Source organism: Hippopotamus amphibius, chromosome 1 (genome assembly GCF_030028045.1).
Source record: "Hippopotamus amphibius kiboko isolate mHipAmp2 chromosome 1, mHipAmp2.hap2, whole genome shotgun sequence".
NCBI classification, from domain to species: Eukaryota; Metazoa; Chordata; class Mammalia; order Artiodactyla; family Hippopotamidae; genus Hippopotamus; species Hippopotamus amphibius.
In genome coordinates this window covers 223,194,501-223,219,800 of record NC_080186.1, presented here as the reverse complement: position 1 = coordinate 223,219,800, position 25,300 = coordinate 223,194,501, and the positions used below count along the sequence as shown (strand labels likewise).

At 40.1% G+C, this 25,300-nt stretch overlaps 1 protein-coding gene across 10 annotated transcripts in view; it reads left to right on the top strand.

Annotated features, from left to right (window-relative positions):
• The window catches only part of MAST4 (microtubule associated serine/threonine kinase family member 4), a 554,707-nt gene that overhangs the window by 270,469 nt on the left and 258,938 nt on the right, over nucleotides 1-25,300 (top strand). For all 10 annotated transcript variants that reach the window (XM_057742007.1, XM_057742123.1, XM_057742017.1 and 7 more), the window contains one exon: nucleotides 16,568-16,599. In XM_057742007.1, the coding sequence (XP_057597990.1) occupies nucleotides 16,568-16,599 (32 nt within the window). Of the gene's footprint in view, nucleotides 1-16,567; nucleotides 16,600-25,300 lie in introns of those variants that run through there.

The window sequence follows — 25,300 nt, the reverse complement described above, 5'->3', positions numbered from 1 at the left end:
TTTCTTTAGCAATTTGATCACTGTTGTGCACAAGGGATTTGTTTATGTAGCCGTTGTTTTCAGTCTTCTCTTGGATTCATCATGCAGTCTTTCAAGGTATACTAGGGGACACTTGATTGAATTACAGTGTAAGGCACCTACTCTTTCATCAGAGTGCAATACCAGACTGTGAAATTCAGTTACTAAATGCAGTCACTGGTGTATCACAAAGCAGTAATCTGGTCTCTGCTTTTCTTATGGCCATGCTATCATTGTGCTAAAGTAAAGGCTTAGTTAAATGTACATTTCTCAAAGCATGTTCTGTGTACATACCTCAGTGATGTTTCCCCCAAAGTGTTCCATGGTCCCACTAATTTGGGGAACACTACAGACCATGGCCCTTGATCTTGTTAAATAAAATGCCAATGATTTTAAAAATCTTGGGGAAATCTTGCAGTAAGTAAATTCTCTGAGCTGTATTTAATTAGCTGTTGCTCAAGCTTATTTGAATACAGAACCTTTACCAAGGAACTTGTATGTTTTGTCAATACCCATTAGCAAAGTTCTTTGGGAAATGTTGAGTTAAAAGGACCCTCTTGCTCTTTATTTCAAGGAATATGAATAATTCATATTGGCTGCCACTCTCTACACCTGGGAAACATCTTCCCCTGTGTTCTGGTAAGGAAACTAGAATTTTTGGAGGGAGGAAGAGCTCTAATCCAGAAGCCTATCAGATTACAGCGTAATACTTAGGGCCTGCTGCTCAGAACAGTGATAATGTTGTCGTGTTTTGCCATTGTATGTGTGTACTGGTCTCGGCTGCCTCACTTGGCCAAGGACTGTCCTAGTTTGCTAGTCCAGGAAAATAGGCTAGGTCAGCTGTCATATCCCCCCAAATGAAAAAAGACAGCTAGCTGCCTCGACCGCAATTGGAAGGAAAGGTCAATCAATATATTACCTTTCCTTTCATGTGTTCCTTGCCTGGCGGCTGAGTTGTGCCTTCTCACTAGCGGTGGTAATCTCTTCTGCTAAATTTTATTTTAACCTTGCAAATAGGTGAAAGGAAGGGCATAGTTAATAACGTCTTCTCTCCTACACCTCTGGGTATATTATTTGGGCTGACTCTTGCTCCCCCTCCCCCAGCCCCCGCCCTGCACGGTCCTGCTTAGATGGAGGGTGAGGCAAGTAGCTGGTGTCCCGTATTGTGGGAATTTTTCCAGGAACTCTGTCATGCTCTTGCACAGACAGAATACAAGCATGTTTGTGATTTTTGACAGTGGCCAGGATCTAGGTGGAATAGGGGTTTTTTCAAAACATTTCTCAGTCGATATGTTTACTGTCCTTCACCAGCCATGCAGCGTGATACAGTGCATCACCAATACTTGAAATAGGCAGCAACAGGAGGTCAGAGTGGGGCATAGATTTTCTAACACAGCATGTTAGATGGAATGATTTTGTGTACTCTGAAGTGGAAAATTCAATCAGAATTTTCCACCCTTTTTAGTTAAAGCAACACTGTTATTTATTGATGAAAGGTAGACTGAGAGAAATACAGAATGAAAACAGAGTAGACAACAAATCTAGTGTTATTCTTGGTCACAGAGAGAAATACTTCTTCTCTTGTAATTTAGTGAAAGCTACCCGAGATAAAAAGGGTCTGCTTAAAAGATACACTGTGGAATGCTTGGAACATATGCCAACTTGTTTAGCATGTCTGTGGGTAAAAATGGAATCTGGCTTTTTAAGAAGTTTGTTTCTCATTGAGCTGGACTTTGTGCTTGGCAAAGGGCAGTTACAACGGCCCGGGTAATCTATTTTGGCTTAGTTTTAACGCAGTAGAACTCATTTGGGAAGCACCTGAGAGTATGAATAAGAAATTCAAGGAGAGATTCTCTAAGCTTTCATTCAAGCAGAATATTTAAATGTATTACTAGTTTTCATCTGTGCTTTGGTGCACAGACGATATATCAGCATAACTACCTATTATGTAGATGAACACTTTATACTTTCAAATTGCAAAACCTTAGGGTGGCGATGTCAGATTTGTGAATGAATATTTAAGATAGAATAATAACCTAATATTAGTGTGCTCAGTGTGTGCCAGTCACTTTTCTGGGTACTTTATGTGTATTCTTTCATTTAATCCATGCAACAACACCATAAGCTCTTATGATTGATCATTTCCAGTGAAGGAAGGAAGCCACAGAGAGGGTAAGTCATTTGTCCGAGGCCATCCTCTGAAGCCAGGTTCCTAAGCCGCCTGCCTGGCTGCCACCCTGCTTGGCTGCCTTCCTGCGGCCCTGCCATCTCAGCACTTTCACCCTAGTGAGCCTAAGGACACGTGGGTTAGCAACTTAATTCAATTAGCGTATAACATTTAGCGCTTAGGGTTTTAATATTTAGATTCTATCTTTAAAAGATAGAATATACGTATCGTCTCTTATATGTAGAATCTAAAAAAACTGAACTAGAAAAATAAGAGTAATGGTGGTTACCAGGGGCTGTGGCTGGGGGAATGGGAGAGATGTTGTTTAAGGGGACATACTTGCAACTAGCACATAAAGAAGTCCTGGAGAGCTGATACACAGTACAGTGATTATAGACCACAACCTGTATTATAAGCATTAAACTTGCTAAGAGACTAGATCTTAATTTTTCCCATCTCTAGAAGAAATGATAATTATGTGATGTGATAGAGGTGTTAGCTGACACTACAATGGCAATTATATTGCAATACAAATATATCAAATCAGTGTGTTGTACACCTTAAACTTATACAATGCTGTAGCAATTATATCTCAATAAAAAAAGACATGTAGTTCTTTAACAGTCTGTTTTACCTAGCTACTTTTTTTCTAATTGATATATAATTCTATTCAGTGTAATTTAGTTTACTTTCTCTTTTCTTTTTTTGCTAGCATTTAAAGTGATAGAACCATTTAAAAGCATTAGTGTCAATTCATCAGCTTGTCTAAATTCTGTGACTTTGAAAGATAGTTTAGGCTGCCTGTAATTTTGTATTCTTCAGTGTCCTAGAGTTGATTTCCCCCATTTGTTCATACTATGTTATAGTATAGTCAGTGTATACTGTTTTTTTTGTTTTGTTTTTTTACTTCCATAGACAGTGCATCCAGACTTAACTATCAATTTCAGGTTTCCAAGGTGATATAGTGTAATCTAGTGTGAGAACACATAGCTTCTGTGTAATACGGTAATCATATCAGTACAATAGGGTCTAGTATGCTTTTTCTTTTAAAGGGAAGAACCTAATTAGTATAATAGAAACCAAAGTGGAAACCACCTAAGCTCACCCCTGAATTACAGATGGCAATATTCACATATGATAAGGGGGAAAACTTCCTGCTCAGAAATTACTTAATTTTTTTCAGTTAATAAAAATAAGATGCCACCTTATGAGAACTCCCCTGGGTCTTCATGATCCCAAAACATCACACAAGGGATCATTTTGACTTTGAGAGAGAGGATTCTGTCTTTGCAATGAGAATAGAATTCAGTCTTAGGGAAGAAGCAGTTAAAACCCCAAAGCCTTTTATTGCTTTTGATGCTTGAAAAAAAAAGGCAAAAACTCCACTGCACTTTAATATTTTCTGCTAATTAACTGTCACAAATGTGATACCGTTAGGTTTGGAGTCTCTTTGGTTAACTTCAAAGTCATTAACATACACTGCACAGCCCTGCCAAATTGATATTGGAAAAAGGAACCACATTGACAGGTCTGTAAGCAGTGTTGCCGAGGATTTTGTTTCTCATAGAATTTAATCCTAATTTAAGGGATATTTGGTCTTTTTCTCTGGGTAACAAGCACCTGCCCTCCTAATGTCAGAGTTGATGGTGTCAGGGTTGTCTTAATACCGGGTGTACCTTTGGATACACTGCTTCAAAGCTGATTTTTGGAGCTTGCAAAGTTCACTATTATTTCTGAAGAGTATCAGGAATGTATTTAGCTGCAGATAAGTGAAAACGCAACTAATAGCAGCTTAAATAAATAGGATTTATTATTTCTCACATAAAAATGTTTGTTGGTTGAGTGTCCAGGGCTGGTGCAGTATGGGAAAGGGCCATCAAGGCTACTTTGCCTTTGCTCTACTATCTTTTAACAGGAGACCACTGACCTTGGGCAAATCACAATGTAACTTTTCCAAGGTTCAATTTCCCCATCGGAAAAAAATGGTGGTCACTTTTCCTGTAATTGCAGGGTAGGGGTAAGGCTTAAATGAAATCCTGTAGGAGAAAATGGGAAGCACAGGGCCTGGCACCCACTAGATTTCTTGAATCATAGCAACAGCCCAGCAGCATCAATTTTCATAGTGGTGATGGTGGGGTGGACTGTGAAGCAGGAAATAGCAGATCCTGCCTTACTCTGTGTTCTTCAGTCTCAGGGTTCCCAATTCCAGCATACTTTCAGCTGATGCTATTTGAAATGGCACATTGGAGAAAAGTAACTTCCAAAAAGTCCAATATCGTACCCTTTAACAAATAGGACCTATTACTTGCTAAGTAAAATATATCCTGTATGAGGCAATTGTTTATTTTATTCTGTGACCTCTTTACAATAAATTTCAGTACCATTAAAGGTTTAAGACACATTATTGATTATTTGAATACATGTGCTATTAATCTTCCATTGCCCTCACACATTTTATATGTACATTTTAAGTGTCGTCTTTTGCATTTAGATGGAGAAGAGTGGTTTCAGAAGAAAGCAGACTTGTGGGTATTAGTTTCATACAGCACTTCAAGAGCTCCCTTGAGCTGATTTGCCTGTAAATTTCTACACTAAAATGGGCTTTCAGAATAGTGACTGCTGGATACACTATGGCGTGTCCTTAGTAAATAAAAATGATTAATCTCAGCTGAATAAATTCACCCTCACGGGTCAGATAGTCTCGTCCAATTCTGTTTCCTGGTTCTGTAAAAAGCCTTTTTCTTTTTGCATTAAGGTTGTCTGTAATTTTAATGGAAGCTTTGAATTATTATCTGATTTTTAAAAATTGGTTCATAAAAGGATATTGATTCTTTAAATTAGGGGGTGGTTGAAATGTTGTTTATGGGCCAGCAGTCTCCTTTGATGGAACCTGGAAACCTCAGTCGAGAAAACGCATCTTAAATCTGTGTTAAGATATTCTTAGACAATCACAGCTCTTAATGACCAGCTCTGGATTGGACAGTAACATTGGTGTGGAAATGCAGGGGAACCAACAGGTAAAAGAGAAAATCTGTTACGTAGGGTCTTCTCTAGTTGCTTAATTTTTATTGCCAGTCATTGATATTCATTTCTTCCTCAGGGCGTTTTCCTGGGTAATGAGAAGATTCTAAAATCAAATAAGGCTTTTGAACAGTGAAGATGTTTGCCACTGTTCTGTTGAAGAATCCTATAGATTTATAGTGATCCTAAGAGGTGTCTCATATCCACTATATTAACTAGCCTTTTAGAAGCTTATGAACATTGTAGCTTTTATTGATTCCAGGGAATTGTACCCAACAATAAGCAATAAAAGTTGATGGTAACTTTCTTCCCATATAGGGGTGTGCAGATCAATATTTTGAATTTACTGTAATTTGCTGGTAATGGATGGAAGACCTGAAAAAATACTGGAGGCTTGCAGGGCACAGCTGTGTGGTGTTGCCTTTTTATCTGAGCTCACTGTAGGTCACAGGCTTTCCCAAGTAACAAGAAACATAGTTAAGTGGCAGGGCTGATACATGTATTTATCAAGAGCCTTCATAAGTCTCTTCTGAGGAAAGAAAGAGAATCACAAAACTTGTCCATGGTGACCCTAATTTTATAGTCCTGAAGGACTTCTAAACATGCACTGTCTTAAAGGCAATTAAAATTTTAAATATCCAGCATTTGTGTTTGATCTCCTTCTGCTAAAGGAATTTTTTCTGCTGATTAGTAACAGGGTGTGTGATTTCACTGAAGCCTGATTTGCTTGGAATCTCCCAATTGTTTGACAGAACTGTGCCCAAGTTCTGCATTCATAGAGGAGGAGGCAGGTATCCTGAGCACTTGTTCTTTGATTTTACCCATTCTGTCTTGATCAGAGCTCTTCACTTGTGCCCCAGGTGGCACATCTGATGTGAGTATCATGCTTCAATAGTGATGGCTGACATCTAGGGTGCTGGCGTGTTCAGGAATTGTGCTACATGCAGGAGGTGTGTTCTCAGTACTCTTCTCAGCACCTTATGGTATCAACTGTAATAGCCTCATTTTATAACTTAGAAGACTGAGTCTTAGAGAAGTTAAAGAGATTTTTCAAGGACATATTCCAGTGTTGACTTACATTAGAATGTAGGTATATCTGAATCTAGACCCTGTTCATTGCATCACTGTGAAATATACAGTGGGCTTAAATAAGGATTTTTGTTTAGCATTAAGTTTGGTTGATCTGATATATATCTTCTTGTTTTGCTTCTTTTGTTGCAAAGGGCTGTGGCTCCTCTAATTTGATCAAAACAAGTTTCATTCATTTCAGAAATGACATGCTTTTGCTTGAAAGAGACAGTATTTTATTCTTTGAGAAGAAAATGAGCACATAAAGTACCATATAACTGTGGGCGCCTAACCTTGAGGACATAAATGCACCTCACTTAGTATACAGTAAGCTCTCAGTAGACTGGAGGTGTTATTCACATCAAATACTAGTTATTACTCAGAAACTCTGCAGAGAAACATGGAGACTTAGAAGGCAGGTTACCTTTATACAATACTGAATTGGAAGGCAGTATGTATATACATGTGAGACGCCCACGTTGATTTTTTGATATCAAGGGTGTAACACATTAGGAAGCATCAAAACCCCTAGTAATTGGCTGGAAAGGAAGCTTGTTTCATTTGCTCATTTACTTGGGGTTAACTGATGATTTGACTTGTTACGCTTTTTCTACTTTAAAAGGTCTGTGTTAAAAGTAACGTGTTTGCAAGACTTTGCTTCAAATAAAACCAGAGTCTATAAAAATAATTTAAGTGTGAAATTTGCTTAGAAAGAGCTGCAAAGCTGTGTTGGAACATTCCTTTCTAAGAGTAATTGCCAGAGTGTTATCAACTATGAATGCAACTTGATAGCTTACTGGAGGGGAGTCTGTGGTACAGATACAACAAATCTTGCTTGGTGATGAAAAGTAATTAAACTGCTCTGGATTCTGATGCGGGTTCACAGACAAGCTAAGCCACTTACCAGCTCTGTGACTTTGTGTCGCCACTTCACCGGTCTGTGCCTCAGTTCTGTCAAATGGAAACAACTGTGAAAATTAAAGAAGGTGATGTAGCTCACCCTGCAGTAAACATTAGAGACTGTTAAGATGAAGGCAGATGGGCTTAGTGAAGAAAAACAATTCCCACCAACTGTGTAAAAATTTTAAAGTAGAGGAGGAGTTTGTGATGAATGATATTTAACTTTCATGCGAGAAAGACCTGGGATGCCCACCTTTGCTCTTATCTTAGTTTGCAAATCTATCTCACACTCCCTCCCATCAGGGACCCTCTAGTCTAAATTAAATGGTTTTGCCATCTCCTTATCCACATTCAGATTTCCATTATTTGACTCTGGGTGGCCCTCTTCCCTAATCTCTGGATGGAGTCCTGCCCTTCGCTCCTAATGTTCTAAACCTTCCCAGAAGTTAAGCATTTCTTTTCAGCTCCCGTAGATCCTATACACACATTTCTCTCTTGAATCTACCCTCGTGTCTTCCCCCACTGCCTCTTTCTTCGTCCTGGCACTGGGCTGTGCTTCCTGGACAATTGAATAAGCCTCTGAGTTAATTTCCCCAGTGTCTTCCATAAGCCATTTGAAACCCTGATACCAGAGTGATCCTTTTTGACATGTAAATTTGACCATCTTATTCTCCTACTTAAAAATGTTCCATGAGCTCCCCATTGCCTATAGGATAAAGACAGACTCTTCCAAAACCCTTCTATGATTTTCCCTGCCCCTGCCTCCATACTCATGTCCTCTTGGTTTTTTCTTTCCACCCCCAGTTCCAGCCATTCCAAGTTTACTAAGAGCTGTGTACTGTTTCACTCCGCCCTACTTTGTAGCCTCCGTTCCCTCTTCTGGAATGCCCCTTTCCTCACCTACTCCTGAAGCTGCCTAGCCAACTCCCAGATGCCACGGAAGAAAGACCAGGCTTAAGTATTGCACCACTTGGGAATATTTGAATTGTAAGGAACAGAAACCACAGGTTAAGCTGGTTTAAACAATAAAGGGACTGGATTGACTCACATAACTGAGAAATCCGGGTATAGGCAAGACTAGATCCATTGTTTCAAAGACATCACCCAAGATCCAGTTTCTACCTGTCTTTCTTTTCTGTCACCTTCTACCTTGAGGCCGTCATTAGGTTCTTGGGGTTAATCCTCCTCCTTTCCTGCTAACTCTTTTGGAAAACGGAAGGAGTTCTTTCCCAGGAGCCCAGAGCAAACTTGTTTTGCCTCTTGTTTCCCCATCTTTGAACCAATTACTTTGGCCCAGACAATGAACTTTGTCATTAGCTTCACTTAACCTGAGCTAAGCCTGGAGGTTGAGAATAATGTCAGTTCCACCAGATGTTGTTATCAGGAGTAACAGGGAACATCACTGGGCAAGAAACAATCTGATTCTCCTTAAACTGATCACCCCCTCTCTTGGTACTATTGCATACTTTGGGGAAAAAAAGGAAAAAAAAAAAAAAAAAGACAACACCAAAACCTCTATTCCAGGCCTCTCCACACTGTATTCTAATGCAAGTGACGTCCTTTGTCCTCAGTGTCTGGCCAGCACTCATCAGCCTTTACTAAAAAGCGTTTGATTGGATAAAAGAACCCCATTTTGCTTGCTTTAATCCCCATGTGTGCCCCTTGTTTTCACCTTTGACAAAAGACTTTTCCTTCTCTGTTTCTAAAATTACAGGAATCCAAGTAAATTACTTTCATTTTCCTTTGTTCTTTTTACCTGTACTTTTCTTCCTCTTTAGAGGAAAAGCTGCCATCTATTTTTTTAATTTTTTAAATTAAGGCCAACCGTCTCTGCTCATGTACTCATTCAGAACCCCCTCCCTGTCGCTCACACCACCAGTCTGTCCTCTTCTCCGGCACTGTCGCCTTGGAGCGTAGGGGAAAATTTGGGGCTGGGTGTCACAGGTTCACATTTTGCTTCCGCAGTCTCCTGGCTGTGCCGTCCTGGGCAATGGCTCATCCGTGGGCATTCCGTGGGAAGGCTGGAGTATCCTGCCAAACAGCCAGGTGAATTTGTTAAGAAATTCATAGACTCCATTTCAGACAGGATTTTGTAAAACCCAAAGAGCCAGACACGCCTATTGTGACTGAGAAACTGTGTATATGGAAAGGGCCTGTGAGGCGAATGTCACATCTTGAGGACGATGGCTGTTGATTTGAGTTCAGTTTTTGGCAGAAAAAGCCAACCCAGAAAGAAAGGAAGGCGGTCACTACTTCCCTTTTTTCAGAGAAAGTGAGGTTGTGATCAAGTAAAATTTACATGAAAACCCAGCAAGCATTTGGTGTGTGTAAATATCTTTCGTGGTTTATTTTGTTGAACTTTACTACCACAGATAAATATGTTACAGTGCACAGTGGTTATAGACACAGAAATACAATGAAATAAAACCTACAAGAAAGGTGAGGTCCTTTAGGATTCTCTGCCCATCTCCCACATTCCCACTGAGGGATTTCAGTGGTGGTTTACAGGTTGAATGGTTTGAACGTCCACGCATCTCTGTAGAGGTCTACCTAGTGCTTTCAGCTTTACTCTACAGGTTTTTATGCAGAGAGCTATGTACTTTATGGGCAATTTGCTGGATTTTGCAAGGGTGATTTGAACATGAGTCACTTTTGCATGCAGCTCTGTTTCAGAACCAAGCCTTCATGTAAGATCTGGTTCTGTGGTGTGAACTTTTCTGTCCTCTGCTTCTGCCTTCACAAGTAACTCTCAGAAATGGAGGCCAGAAAAATGGGGCCAAAAATATTCCTTTAAAGGAGCCAATCCCTGGCTGAGCCTATACTCCTAGCTAAATATATACCCCATCGGGTAGGGAGAGCTCCATTTGGGGTACCCTTCCTTGCCCTACAGGGTTTCCCACTTGGAAAGGAAATAATAAGAACACCTAAAACTTCACTACTATAATGACAGCTAGAAAAGTAGTATTCCATAAAGAAAAAAAAAATCCAAAGGCAAACTAATAGCCCTGAAGGGTAGTTAAAAGTACCAACCTCCACGAAACAACATATACAAACAACACTCTCTCCGTCTCCAGGGTGGCGTTCAGACATCAGTATTTGTAAAAGCTCCCTGGGTGACCCTGATGTGTAGCCAGGCTGCATTCAGAACCACTGCTTGATCTGAATTATCTCATCCCCTTTTATTTTCTCTCCCCTGTTAGCATTTACTCATTCAAGTTATGCTGCATAATCTTGCACCTGGAGATATCTCTTTCGCTGTGTGTGTGAGTGTGCGCGCGTGTGTGTTTCCCCAAGTAGCTTTCAAGTCGTTTTATTTTGTTTCCTCCGTATGTGTCCCTAAGAGTGCCTGCTACACTGCCTCGCGCGTCTCAGCTCTGTGAACTCTCTCCCTAAATTAATGCTTTGCCGGTCAGTGCAGAGTGGTTGCAGTCACCCTCGATGATAGGGTGAGGCCACCGATGACTAATGAAGGGACGATGATCATGGGGAAATACAAGAACTTTAAATCTAATGGTTTCTGGAAAATAGTGAGGAAGTGGTGCGTGCTGACCTTTGTTGTTCTGTTTGTTTGCAGGATATTGTTTTTGTTTGGTTTGAGGTGGTGGGTTGCTGAATTCCAGATCGTCTTCCCTTTCTTTTGGAGGACCTCCCGGGGTACGGTGGCCCCACCTCCCGCTGTGCTTGTGAAGGGAACCAGTGTTCCTTGTTCCCGCTCCCGGGGCAGCCAGGGCAGAGACCCAGGCGTGATCACACCGACACCCACGGGGAACGGGACACTCATGGGGAGCGGGACACTCACGGGGAGCGGGACACTCACGGGGAGCGGGAACCTGCTGGAGTGCTGAGGGGAAGGTGCTGAGGCAGTGGAGAGGTCCTTCCTGGAAGCGGAGCTCCGGTTGAGCACTTAGCAACAGAGGTGTCCTAACGGGCTCTTCCCCAGATGTGGTCATGTTCTCTGAGGGTTACTTGCCTAGCTCCTGCCCATTTTCTGACCTTGTCTGTGCAACCATCCCTTCACCTGTGTGAAAGCTGGTAGCTACCCAGTAGTATTTCTTTTTTACCATTCATTCAATCATTTATTCAGTTGTTTATAAACAAACTTGTTTGCTTCATTATTAATACAGCCTCTTGGGGATTAAGTAGATATTCTTTTGTAAATATCCTCAGTCTTTCATAAGTGTGTATAGTTTACCTCTCCAAGTAAACTGTAAATTCTCCGAGGAAAGCTCTGTAATTTCTTTCTTCTGACTCCCTTATAGCAATGGGTAGGCATGCACAACTAATCGAATGTGTATAACAACGATCACAGATTAATAATTCTTTCAGTGACTATTTTCCATCATCTTCTGATTTCCAGGCCTTGTGCTGTGCTCTGGGGAATGCAGAGATTAATGTATTCCCTACCCTACAGCAGATTTCTCAGAGAGAGTCATGAAAAATAAGTGTTGTAAATGTTGCAGACATTGTAATAGAAATCTCAAAAGGAAGTCGTTACCGTAGAGGCAAAGTGCTCCAGCTCAGACTCACATTGCCTAGATTTAAATTCTGGTCTCACTTACTTCTTTTATGAGTTTAGGCAAATGCCCTAACCTCTTTCAATCACAGTTTCCTCATCCTTAAGATAGGGATAATAAATAGTGCTCACCCCGCAGGAGTTTTACTTGCTAGCCTCATTCAGTTTGTGTTGTTTGAAGAACCCCAAGGTCTGCGTAGGCCAGCACATCCTTTAGCAGCATGTAGTGTGCCGCAAAATTCTCCCCACTTGTAGATTTTAAGTGTCCCTGTATATATACATATATGTATATATGCCAATTCTCCTTTTTCTGTCTGTCCTCTCTTCTCCTATCTCTTCCACCCCATGGTTTTACGTCCCATTTTATACGATAATGACTCCAAAGTCTATCTCCAACCCCGACCTGTCCCCTGAACCCAGGTTCATTTGCTCAACCACCTGCTTGGAAATTCTTCTTTAGAATTCTTACAGACATCTTGGGTGTGATATATCCAGACACAACTGTTCTTCCCTCAAACTCCACTCGCTTAGGCCAAGAACTTTGACTCTTTCTGGCTTTCTCTTTCGTCTTCCACATCCAGTTCCTTTGTATATTCTATAAAAACATATCTCAAACCTGACTGCTCCTTACCATCTTCACTGATGGTCCTAGTCACAAACTTATGTCACTTAGACTATTTCTATAATCTTCTAAAATACTGTATTAAATATGGCCTTAAAATAAGCTTAGAATTTTTTGATATTTATTAGTTCATACATTCATGCTCTAGCCTATACACACACACACATCCTTCTTTCTCCTTACCTCCCTCTTCTTTTTTTAAGAGAACTTTAAAAAAAGATTTTGAAATCATTTTAGATTTATAGAAAAGTTACAGGACAGTAGAATTTCCGCATATGCTTCCACCAGTTTCCCCTAATGTTAATATCTTATGTAATGTTAATACATTTGTCAAAATTATGAAATTGACATTAGTACATCGCTATTAATTAAACTAAATGCTTTATTTGTACATCACCAGGTTTTCCACTAATGTCCTTTTTATGGTTCAGAATCCAGTCAGGATCCTACGTTGCATTTAGTCATCGTTTCTCCTGAGTCCTGTGATCTGTGACAGTTTCTCAGTTGTTCCTTGTTTTCACAACCCAGCAGTTTTAAAGATATTCTGTAGAATGACCCTCAATTTGGGTTTCCCTGGTGTTTTTTTCAGGATGAGACTGGAGTTAAGGATTTCTAGGAAGAATGCCACAGAAGTGAAGTCCCTTCTCATCACGTCATGTCAGGGGCACATGATATCTATGCTTATTGTTGGTATCATTAATGTTGGTTGGTTCAGATGGTGTCTGTCAGGTTTCTCCACTGAAAAGCTGCGACTTTTCCTTTTCCCTACTCTGTTTTTGTAAGGGAGTCACTAAGCGCAGCCCACTCTCCAGGGGAAGAGAAGCCCCACCTCTTGAAGGGAGGGGGTATCTCATTTGTAATATAATATAATCTCCTTTTTCTTTTAAATCACAAACTGGCCCATCAGTTAAAAAGAATAGTTCAAAGATTTCTTAAACACACCTATAGCCATGTTGTTTTATTTGTGTATGTAGAGCTATTAAATACTTATTAAATTATATATGTCTTTTAAATTGCTGCTGTTGTTTTAAATTGCTTGTACAGATTAAACATTGCAGCTATTTTTCCATTGCCTTTATGAATGAGACAAGTTATTTTCTCCGTTTGAGGCCAAGATTGGCCGAGGAGAGGGGCAGAATCATTTGTTGTGCTTTCTTTTCTTTTTGGACTGAAATTCCCTTCCTGGATTCGAGGAACCTGTGTATCCTCAGTCTTATCAAGAGATTGCAAGAAGGTGAACAGAGTTCTCAGACAGATTAACTTTCTTTCATCTTTATTTTTAATGTACATATTTGCTAGTTAGAATTTTTAGAAAGGGAGGCAAAGGAGATCATAATATCAAGCAATGATACACAGTAATTTAAAAATTATTAGAGGTCACTGAAAAATCAATATCAATCAATCATTTAATTAAAGTAAAAAATTTTAATGTTCTTAAATACACTCATACATTTCTTTAACCTGTGATGGTTAATAATCACATAATTTTTCAGATGGACGCTTCTTGCCCTTTTTTCTCTCTCTCTGTCGCCTTCCCTTCTCCATGCTTGTCTGATGCTAATTTTTTACACATGTTCCAAATATATATATTAAGCACAAGGTTTGGTTTATGACTGTGGCCAACACCACGTCTTACCTAGTTACGTATGTATGTGTTAGTGACTGTATCCTGACATGAAGTGAATAAAATGAGGACGCACACACACAGATAGTACCGCCAGGGCCGGGGCAGTAAGTGCCTTGATGGTGCTCATTTGCGTCCAGCCGGTGCAGGTCGATCAGTGTGTGGTCCCCACGCGGCAGGGCAGCAGCCCCTCCTGGCTTAGTCTGCAATCTCTTAGCCCTCCTGGTATTTGCAGGCTTTTGCAGCCACTGTTCACAAGGTCTTGGCCACAGCACATTCATTTCTCTCACTTTATTACCATCGCATCTGATTCCAATTTGCTACCACATTGAGTTTCCAGTTCCGAGCCTGACATTCAAGTCGTCAGGTGGATTAGCTCCTCAGCCTGGTTAGCGCAGACCCTGCAGGTCAGTTGACAGTGGCCTATTAAATGTCCCCTGCTCCTCGTCCTGGAGCCTCGGCGGCCGTGCCGGGGAGCAGCAATGCGAGGTTACCCACTGTGACCTTTCTTCTTGTTTAGAACTCATAACTCTAGACCTGTTGGAAAGACTTTCTGATTAAAAACAGAGTGGGTTTTTATCCCTTATCTTGCCGTTTCAGCAGTTTTTTCTCAGAGCAAAGCAGCCAGCTTAAGGTCGGGTTGTTTGGTGGAATATGATTGATTGAACTATTTGGGGATCATTTATTTGGTCCTTCCCCTCTTGTATCTTCTGAGTGATCTGTTTGCATGTAGGGTTGAAACAACATCTGACTTATTTTTTCTGTTATTAATGGTAACACCTCAGGTACCCCTCGTTTTCTTTTAATGCTGCTGTCAGATGAACTTACTAAACATCAGTATTTACTTATTTAATTACGCTGAAGGCCTTTTGCTATGTAGTGGGTCTCAGTAATTTTTTTTTTATCCGAGCATAATAGGTTTACAATGGTGTGTTAGTTTCAGGTGTACAGCACAGTAATTCAGTTACATGTGTGTATTCCTTTTCAGATCAGTAATTTCTTTTTAAAAGAAACCCTCTGGTAAATGATTACTTCTAGGGAGTCCTTCTTTTTTCTTTTTTTTTAACCTGAATACAAAACATATTTTTCAGTGCTCGTCTTAACCCAAGACACATATATAGAAAATTATTCATTGGGGTTCTGTTTACATTTCAGTTCCCAAGGAAAACTGTCTTGGTCAGAGACTTTCGTCTTCTCATTAGAGGCTTTAGTAAATGAAAGTATATTTGTTTCAGAATCAGGGACCCAAGTTCAGCAAACGCTATAATTTCTTGGAGCTAATGAAAGATTAAAGAAAAACTGGAAACAAAACAAAAAAGCGTTTTACCACTGAACCCTACAGCCCTTGAAAACAGAATGATTAGTTATTGGGAGAAGAAAGAAAATGCTCTGTCCCGAAAATTGTTGTTTTTTTCTTGCAATTAAACAGTGATCTGATTATTATAACTGTATCAAAATATATTTTCCAGTTAATAAGTGAGTAAAGTAATAACTTTCAATAAGTTCTATTTAAGGCAGTATCCTTCTCTGGGCTGCTGCTCTCAAGTCCATCTTTTGTAAGCTGTGCTGGAGTAAATTGCATGGTTTAGAAGTAAGATGTGAGGCCACGGGCCATGGCAAACATTTAAGGATCCAATAAAAATAAGGAGTAGGAAAGGTGAGTTTGAAGCTGAAGAGGAAGCACCTTTCAAAAAATGATGGTTGACCTCCTGGCAGGCAAAAAAATAAATGATAATTATGGGAATAAAATCCCAAATTTAGTCAAGCCTTTCAACTTTTGAGTGAAAATAGCCAGATGACTCAATGCTTCCTGTTCTTCAATTATTGTCATCAAGTAAGCATTCTTGGGTGCCCAGACTTCTGAAAGCTCCATTAGTGGGTGGAAGTATTTCTGTATCCCTTTTTGTTTGTTTGTTTGGCTTGTTTGCTGGCTTGTTTTGTTTTGTTTTCCCACACACTCTCCATGGAAAGGTAGGTAATGATCTTAAATTGAGATAAGTGTGAGAGCATCCTTTGAAACTATGAAGCCCTCTGTTAATTGTTGTTGCTGTCTGGTTACCTTTTTAGAGGTTCATTAACCTACTTTTAAATATTCTAAATCATAAATCACATTTGTTTTAAGACATAATACCAGAAAGAAACCTTTTGTTGTATTTCATCTTTAAATTATAATGTTTGGTAGACACAGTGTTTTGCATGAGTTTATTTCTGTTAGGGGCGAATGGTCTGATTTAACTACCTGTTTCATTTCACCTTTCACTTAATTATAATCCTGCCAAATTTCTCCTCCGTTTTCCTCTTTGTATACGTTCTTTGGTTGCTCAGATTTTTCTTACCCTCAATTATAGGGTCATGTAGCTCAACTCGGTGTTTGACTGTCATTGCTTTGGGAGGACTGATGCTTATTTTCTGCCCTGGAACTTAGGTGAACTGTTTGCACCTTAAACACCGTGTGTAACGGGAACAATGTAAGAAGGGATCCAGCTTAAAATAATTACACTAAAATCTTTTCAGTATAGAAAGTGCCAAATCAAGCATCATAGGGATGATACATTTTATGTTACCTGTTTGGTGTCCTAGTAGTCTAAGGTTAATGTAGTATCTCACATACCTGTTTTGTTTTATCTTTTGCAGAAGGAGCTGAGTCTCCCCAGAAGAGGAAGTCTGTAAGTAGAATAATTTAGTTTCCTTATTGATTCATTTGTATTTTGGGATACAGTTTGTAGTGTCATTATTCTCTGACTTAGATTTTCAATGGCAATCAGAAGATTAATGATAATCAACTGAATTAAGAAAACACCGAGCTTTGCATTTATTTATAAATGTCAAATATTAATGATTTCAAGATAACTTGAAGAAAGTTTCCAGGGTTTGTTCCTTATGGGCATTGTAAGCCAAAATGCATATTTATTCCGAGGAGAATCTTAAATTTAAAAGTTCTGTATGTAATCAAGCAAAAACATTATTTGGTCTGAAGATAGTTTAAATCGATCTGATTAAAGAATTAGTGCTTATCTACGTGATTTGGGATTCTATGATTGTTCTTTATACTATGAATATTATGCAAAGTAAATGATATACTTTTTGCCTTTGAATTGGTGAAGACTTTGCATCAGCTAAACTTTCTATTAGATCTAGACCTTACTGAACCAATTCATGTAATGCTCTTATATTAAAATAGCAAATTTGTGAACATTGACTTGACTTCTTTATAGTGTGTTTCAACCTTTTGTTTTTAAGGCTAATAATATATTTGCATAAGTCATAGTTTTTTGCATTAGCAAGTTGCAGATTGAAATTGATTGCCTTTAATATTCCACTGAGGTAGATTTACTATCAACTAGTACTAGTAAGGGCTGATCTAGAAATATTTGGATTTGGTATCTGATTTATGTTGAACTTGTGGATGGGGAAATGTCCTTTAAAAAAATAAGTATAGTATTTAAGATAAGTTTATGCAAATCTCAACTGGGAGGATTAGAAATGTATGTGGTGACTGTTGAAAGAATTCATTCTTTTGACTAAATTTAGGAAAATTTCAGTCTTTGCACCTAGGAGCCAAAAGTTCGTCAGCCATGAACATTTCATTACTATCCATTTTGGTCTCTACTTTTTTAGTTGCGGGGAGGATACTGGATCAGCATTCTTGGAGAATGCACCTAAATAAATTTTCACTAGCTTCCAGCTTACATATCTGGACACTACAGGTTAATGGCCTAATCATAGGAAATGCCCTTAGAATCAAAATCTTCCATTCTTCTGCATTATGATTAGGACTCTTGTGTAGACTTATAAAAGTTCAAACTTTTTGATATTTCCCATCATGATGAGAAATAAGAAGACAGAAATACCTACATAAAGTATCTTTATAGACAAAAATCTCTTCTCCCTCAGAATTTTGTTTAGTGCTTAAACTATCTTAGGCTTGTCTTTTATACTTTATTTAAAAACTTTAGAACTTTAGTCAGATCTTCCTTTTAGCCTTTATAATAGATGGTGCTTTAAGTTGGTATGTTTCCTATAAATTATTATCGTGATAATGTTAATTAGCAAAGTAGGCCATATCTCCTTTTGTACTTGTGTAAGTCTCAGTTCTGTTCATGATAGCTGATAGCCATGAGTTGATGGGGGAAATACCTGATAAGGAAAATATTTAAATTTCTCTACTTGAGAGCATGAAATCTTTAATGAAAAAAAAAAAGGATGATGGCATGAGTTTATTTGGAGTGCATGCTTTGAATACTTAGTAAGAGAAAAGAATTACACTTAAGCCAATTAAAATCCCCTCCTAATATAAATCAGTTGATCTGTCAATCTGATGATGGGACTAAAGCATCATATATATGTCAACATAAATCTGCCTTTTTTAGTGAATTTTGGAAAAATTAATAATTTCAAGTAAAGCAAACAAGAAATAAATACACTGTTTTTTAATTTTCTATTAAAGACAAACATTCCCAAAAGGATTGACTTATGACATAGATATTCTGGGACGTAATGCCACTCTGGGTTTTCAGTGACCACGACACAGAATGCCGGTCATTACTCTTCTCATGCAGGGTTCTTTTATGACTTTGAGAAAAAGAAAATACTTATAAAATAAATGCTCCAGTGATTTTAATACAAATCTAATGAAGAAGGGCACATGTGTTATTAGGTATTGGTGCTAGCCTGCATCATGGTACCTGATCATTAAACTTGTTAGCATTTCCTCAGTTTATTTACTGCACTAAATGCTTTCAATCTTTTATTACCTTCTCCCAGAAAGACTGAGGATTTGTCCTGCTCTTCTGTTGAGTTGTCTTTCCACGTCAGTAGCGAGCAACTGTACAATTTAATGTGTTCCTCATTGCCTGTGGCACCCGGCAATGCGACCGAACTTGTTAGAGGGCGTGTACCTTCCGAAAAGCTGTGCTCTTGGAAGAAGGCACCTGGTTTTGTTATATCTGCCACTTCCTTTTTTTTTTATATAAATTTATTTATGTATTTATTTTACTGGCTGTGTTGGGTCTTTTTTTCTGTGCGTGGGCTTTCTTTTAGTTGCGGTGAGTGGGGGCTACTCTTCGTTGTGGTGCGCGGGCTCCTAATTGCCATGGCTTCTCTTGTTGTGGAGCATGGGCTCTAGGCGCGTGGGCTTCAGTAGTTGCAGCACATGGGCTCAATAGTTGTGGCTCACGGGCTCTAAAGCATAGGCTCAATAGTTATGGCGCACGGGCTTAGTTGCTCCGCGGCATGTGGGATCTTCCTGGAGCAGGGATTGAACCCGTGTCCCCTGCATTGGCAGGCAGATTCTCAACCACTGCGCCACCTAGGAAACCCCTGCCACTTCTAATTTGTGTGTCTTGAAGGATAATATTTTAATTCATTCAGACACATAGATTTATCAGATTTAAAAAATTTTTAGTATTGTTTTAAGTAAGCATATAGATAATGTTTGTCTGGAATCATGTGATAAAAACGTGTTATATAAAGCACATATGTATTATATAAAAGTTAAAGCTTTTACAAATAAAAGAACACAGAAAGTAGGTTTTTCCTTTTATTACTAATTAAAAAGGATAAGAAAGCAAACTATATTCTGTCTAGAAAAGAAGCAATCCAGATCTCCACTAATTTGTAATTTATGATCATTTGTCAAGGACTAAGTTGAAGTCTGTGTTTCACATGTGTTTTAAAAGGTTGCGAAGACAATGATTGTGACTTTTCTGTTTTTAATGGTGCAAAGCTCAGCAGACAAGAGAGGTCAAAGGAATTTCTTTCTAGATCTGATGTTACTAAGGAACCAAGTGACCCCAGATCAGTTTTCCAGAGGCTCTTCCACCTCTTTACCAACTTCAAGACTCCAAATGCCATCTCCACTCTGGGTCCCTGTATATGTGAATTTTAGCTAGCTGTCTTCTTCTTGCAAAGAGTAGCTGTTTTCCCAGATTCTTCTAGCACATTCCTTCAGTTCCTCCTTGGAATGAAAGTTACCATACTCTCTCCTCCCCTTCCTCTCAGCTACCTGTTGACATCTATATTCTTTGAATAAATCATGATGTAGTCATGCAGTGAAATACTGTACAGCAGGTAGGATGACTGAACTAGAGAATATGCATCAACATGTAAAATTATAAAAAATGCAATACTGAGCAAAGGCTAAAAGCTAATTCCAGATACAAGACAGTATTTATGGCGTAAAATTTCTAATAACAGAGTCTAAACTGTCCATATTTATTAAAAAGTTAATAGTGGGTCCCCTAACTAGTCTTTTGAACTTGGGTCCTAAAATGACATTTCTAAGTGCAAAGCTCTCTGGGTGGTGTTTGTTTTCAGATGGGGAAAGTGGAAAAACGATAAAAGCCCAAGGCCTGAGCTATTGGATGGTTCAGAGCAAAACCAAGGTCCGCCTTAATTTTAAAAGACCCCCTCATGTTTTGTTTATTGCTCAAATAAACAGCCCTACAGACAGAGGGAGCTTCTTTTTATCTTGGAATTCCCTGGAGAGAGGGGCAGGAAATTGGCTGGGGCCAGCTCCCTTGCCTCCTCCAATCTTGCTTTTTAATGATCTTTCAGACCCCCCACCCCACCCCACTCCACGGCACAGAGAATGAAACTGCATTATCTCTTCTTAGCAAGAAAATTCTTGCTATCAAAAATAGCCTTTCTTCCACGTCTTTTAATTGTGAGCATGAGGGCATTTTTTCATGGAGCCCTGTAGTTCTGGGATCCATAGAACCATCTGCAGTTATCGCTTTACTTTAGTAGAAACAGTGACTGACACTTGGTCAGTTTCTTGGCTTTATGTTTTTTGGCCACACAGAGCGGAAACCCAAAGCAGAAAGCAGTTCCTCCTGTGCGCAGAAGGCCTGGAGAAGTATGTTTCTGCATGCTGAGACATTTCTGGGAGTACTGAAATTATTAAAAGCTGTTTAGGAATCTTCTTGGCTGAATTTTAACTTCTCGATCTAGCAACAGTACTAGTGTCCAGCAGCTGTTTCCCTCCATAGAGTTTTTTCCCGTCTCCATTCCCCCTTTCCTTTCATTGTTATTCTGAAATGGTTGGGGTCTAGCAGAGCTGGCCATCGACTAAGTAGGGTAAGATCCTGCCAGCATACAGTAGCTTCAGGTCTGCTAGGAGGTCCATCTTCCTATCCACAGAGAAGACAGGGATCTTAAACACACTTACCACAGTGCCAGACATCCATTCAGTTGGATCTGAAAGAGCTGAACTTCATTCAGTTGGACCTTAAGGGTATGTTCTCCTCAGGGTCTCATTGAAATGTACATCCCTTTGGGCAAGGTGACCCTAAGCTGCATTATCACGACATAATATGACTCACTAATGGGATGCTTCTGGTGGACCGGGGACAGACAAGGAGAGCTGTTGTCCAGAACCCTTTTGCCACATGTATGAGTTAACATGTATGTGCGAAAGATGATAAAGTTATTTCACGTCCTTCCCATTTTGTCTCTCTTGGACAGGGGCAGGAAAGGGGGTTCAGGTATGGGTTGGAAGACCAGAGTGAGCAGCAGAGGGAGAGAGTGCTGTCAGAGTGGTTAGGACAACAGAGACAGAGGACCCTGAAGGTTACTGGAAACTTCTGGGTGGAGCTGGGCCTGCTGGACTTAGAAGACGGTTTGTCTCACTGTCAATAGGTTGAACTGGGTGCCCTGGATTAGGATAGTTTGAAATTCCTCATTTTGAGACAAGATAGGAAGTGACCTTCTATGTAATTGGATAGGCTCAGGTTGATGTCATTGGCATATGTAGGTCGGTGTATTTTTTAAAAAGAAGACTTATGTTCAGGCCGGTTGTATTTCAGCCAGAACACACTGCCTTGACGAGCTGTTTAGAAAAGTAGTTTGAGTAAAATGAGGTTCTTTCTAGAATGCAAGGAGAGGGAATCACCTTGGTTTTACAACTGAGTCGAATTAGATTTATGAGATTTTCAGCAAAGTGAAGGCAACATTTTCTGAAAGAGAGGGAAAGGGCTTAATGCAAGCAAAATAAAGGGCACGTAAACCATATTTGGATAAGTTTTAAAATAAATTTAGTTTTCCTCTTAGTACTTTCTTCCCTCCCCACCCTCACAAATATTGAAGAATTCAAAATATCTATTGTCGAAGCCAAATGCAAGTCCAGTGTCATTTTGAATGTTAGAAACCCAGAAACAAAACGAAGAAAAAATTGAGTGTTGCATCCGAATTAGCATTTAAAGTGGCATGTTTATATAAAAAGAGAATGGTGTAATATATCCTGAGAGTAAAGAGAGGATTTCAGACTGTGGAAGAATGTCAGTTGCATTTATATGTTCATCGAATAGCCAGTCTGGTATTTGGTATGTATTTGCGGCCTCCCGCATCATGCCTGCATTCATCTTCTGTGAGGCGGGTGGGGAGGAGACCTGGACGATAGAAACAATGTAGGCTTGATCTTCTCATCTTTGAAAATTATTAGGAAGACCTTAGTTTTGCTCCCTGGGAGGGAGAGCTGGGTCACCTAGGGAAGTTTATCAAAATGTGTGTGTGCATTTCCAAACACACTTGAGGGTGCAAATCAGAGTCTATGTGTACGTGTGCTGGGGGCAGAGGCCGGGGGAGCTGGAGGCTGGTGGACTTTGAGCTCATCCTCAAGGTGAATCTAGAATGCCACCCCCAGCTGGGATCTGCTGTTCTTAGGAGAGCTTCAGGGTGTGCGTAGTGGCAAAGTGGGCTTCCGAATGTCCCAAGGCATGAGGGAAAATTCTCTATTTCATATTTACTCGAATGACTTTTTAGCAAGCCTGAGTCAGACAGGAATTTGGGAGACTTTCTCGGTGAGCATCCTTTCAGCAAGCCTGAGGCAGGCGGGTGCCTGCCCTCTCTCCCTAAAAGCCACCTTCTCAGGTCTGTTATTCAGTAGGGGTTTCAGAGCCACGCTGCCTGGGTTCAGTCCTACCTCTGGTGTTTAACCAGCCGTGTGACCCTCAGGAGGTTGCTTTAACCTCTTTGTGTCTTCGTTTCCTCATCTGTAAAAGCGTGTATACTATTCTATCTTGGAATGTTTTGAGGATTAAATTAGTTAATATTTGTAAAATGTTTATAACAGTACCTGGCATACGTTGGGAATTAAGCCACCACCACCACCACCAATCACTTCTTTTTGTCCTGTCGTGTTAGGCAAAAGACTGCCAAGTAGGCTGAAGGAGTTCCCTTCAAAGCAGATCGTTTGAGTAGCATTTTCTGGGAGGGGAGACTTTGTATACCAACCCTTCCATCAACAGAAAGGTGTTAAAGAGGGCAGCTGACCCCATATCCTTGGGTGGATCTTTCCTTGTGTCCCTACAAGGTCAACCCCTGGTATCAGGCAGTTTCTAGGTGTATGGTGAAGACAGACTCCACACATGTTCTGTAGCATCAAGGAAGCTGTGAAGGAACTCCCTGTGCTCAGTGGCCCCTCTTCTAGAATAATCCATCACTTGAAACCCATCCTTCTCAGCATGGTGTACAGGTTACTTCTCAAAACTGTGTTCTGAGACAGACGGTTGCTGAGGAAAATGAAGTGGGATATTATAGATGTCTATGTAGAAAAGTGTAATCAAAGGATTTCAGAGATGGAAGAAACCTTAACAGAAACCTGATTTGAAATACCTTTGTTTGTTAAGTGAGTCTCTTAACAACTCAGAGGATTTGAGATTTGCTTGTGCTCAGATTTTTCCTTGACCATGAACTGTGGCCACAATTTAGGGCTCCCACCCACTAGGGACTGGAAAGCAAACTTTCCTTCTTCAGGACAATACATTTGAGTTAGAAAGAGATAATGAGCAAGGGTGTGGGTGTGTTTTTTGTTCTATAAGGACGTGAATTACAGCATCGACATCCACAGTGTGGGTCATATAAAGCAGGGTCCCCAACCCCCAGTATCCGTCCGGTGGCCACGGACTGGTATCGGTGGTGGACTGATACCAGTCCGTGGCCTGTTAGAAACTGGGCTACACAGCAGGAGGTGAGCGCCAGGCCAGCAAGCAAAGCTTCATCTGTCTTTCCCCATCGCCTGCATTACTGCCTGAACCATCCCTGCCCCACCCCTCATCCGTGGAAAAATTCTCTTCCACGATACCGGTCTCTGGTGCCAAAAAGGTTAGGGCCTGCTGATATAAAGGGTGGACTTCACAGAGTACACTTGACTTCACCCTGCTTGCCATGGTTTCTGTGAACATTTGCAAAGCACGGCCTCAAACTCTTCTGAAGAGTTTCCACTTAAGAGTGCAACCGGAGGGAAGACCTTGAGTCACACACAGCACTCTCAGGATACTGAGATTACTCAGGCTAGTAGTGAGACTAGCGATGGCTATGCTGGTGGGTGTGGCGGTCCCCGCTGCGGTAACTGGCGGTCCCCAAATGTGTCCATCATCCAGTGAGACGTGTGAGAAGGGCAGCTGAATTCTGTACTGTTCTCCTGACACCATAATGCTATCGTAAGGTGGGCCCTCGGAGGGGAACCGTGGAGAGGTGGCTGGTGGCTGCAAGATTTTGCTTGTGCCTCAGTGCTCCTCCTTAGAATCTCTAATCTCTTTTCCTTTGCCATTCTGACTCCCGAGAATTAGACTCCCTGCTCTTTTTTTTTAATCAACATATTTCATCACTAGTACAGTTGAACATTTTGCATGCTTTTGGTTTTTAATTTCTTCTTTTTTTATTTATAAGTGCTTTTTGTATACTTATGATATTAAAATTGTATCGCTTGATTTTTTCTAAAATTTGTTTTGAATTTAAAGTTTGTTTAAATATATTGGCATAATTTTATGTGATCAAATATCTCCTTTTTTCTATGGCTTTTTTCCATGCTTTTCATCTTAGTATTCTTTCATCATTTTTTTTTATTTGTTTTTTAGGGTTTTCTCTTTTATTTTATTTTGTGTGTGTCTGTTAATCTCTTTATTGGAATATAATTGCTTTACACTGTTGTGCCAGTTTTTGCTGTACAACAAAGTGAATCAGCTGTATTTTATACACATATCCCCATATCCCCCCCACCCCCCCACACACAACTCCTTCCCACCTTCCCAATGCCTACTCTTTGATTCTTTGTGGCAGTTGACTGTCAGATGTAAGCAGCTGGGAGAAAAGTAACTTAGGATTTCCTTCTCTGCTCTTCTGCAGTAGAGGCCTCAACCTCTGAGAATTCTGACAGGTCATTTCTTTCATCTGAATACACGTATGCCTTGTCTTTGAACATGTTGTTATATAACGTCACCTCTTCGGGGATGAGGATGGTTGGAATATAAGATGCGGCCTGTAGAACATGCCAGCACCCGTACACCTACCTCTCTTCCTGGTGGCCTTCTGGGATCTGCTTCACCTCAGGCATCACCCAGGTAGCTTTTGACTCAAAGCATAAGGAAA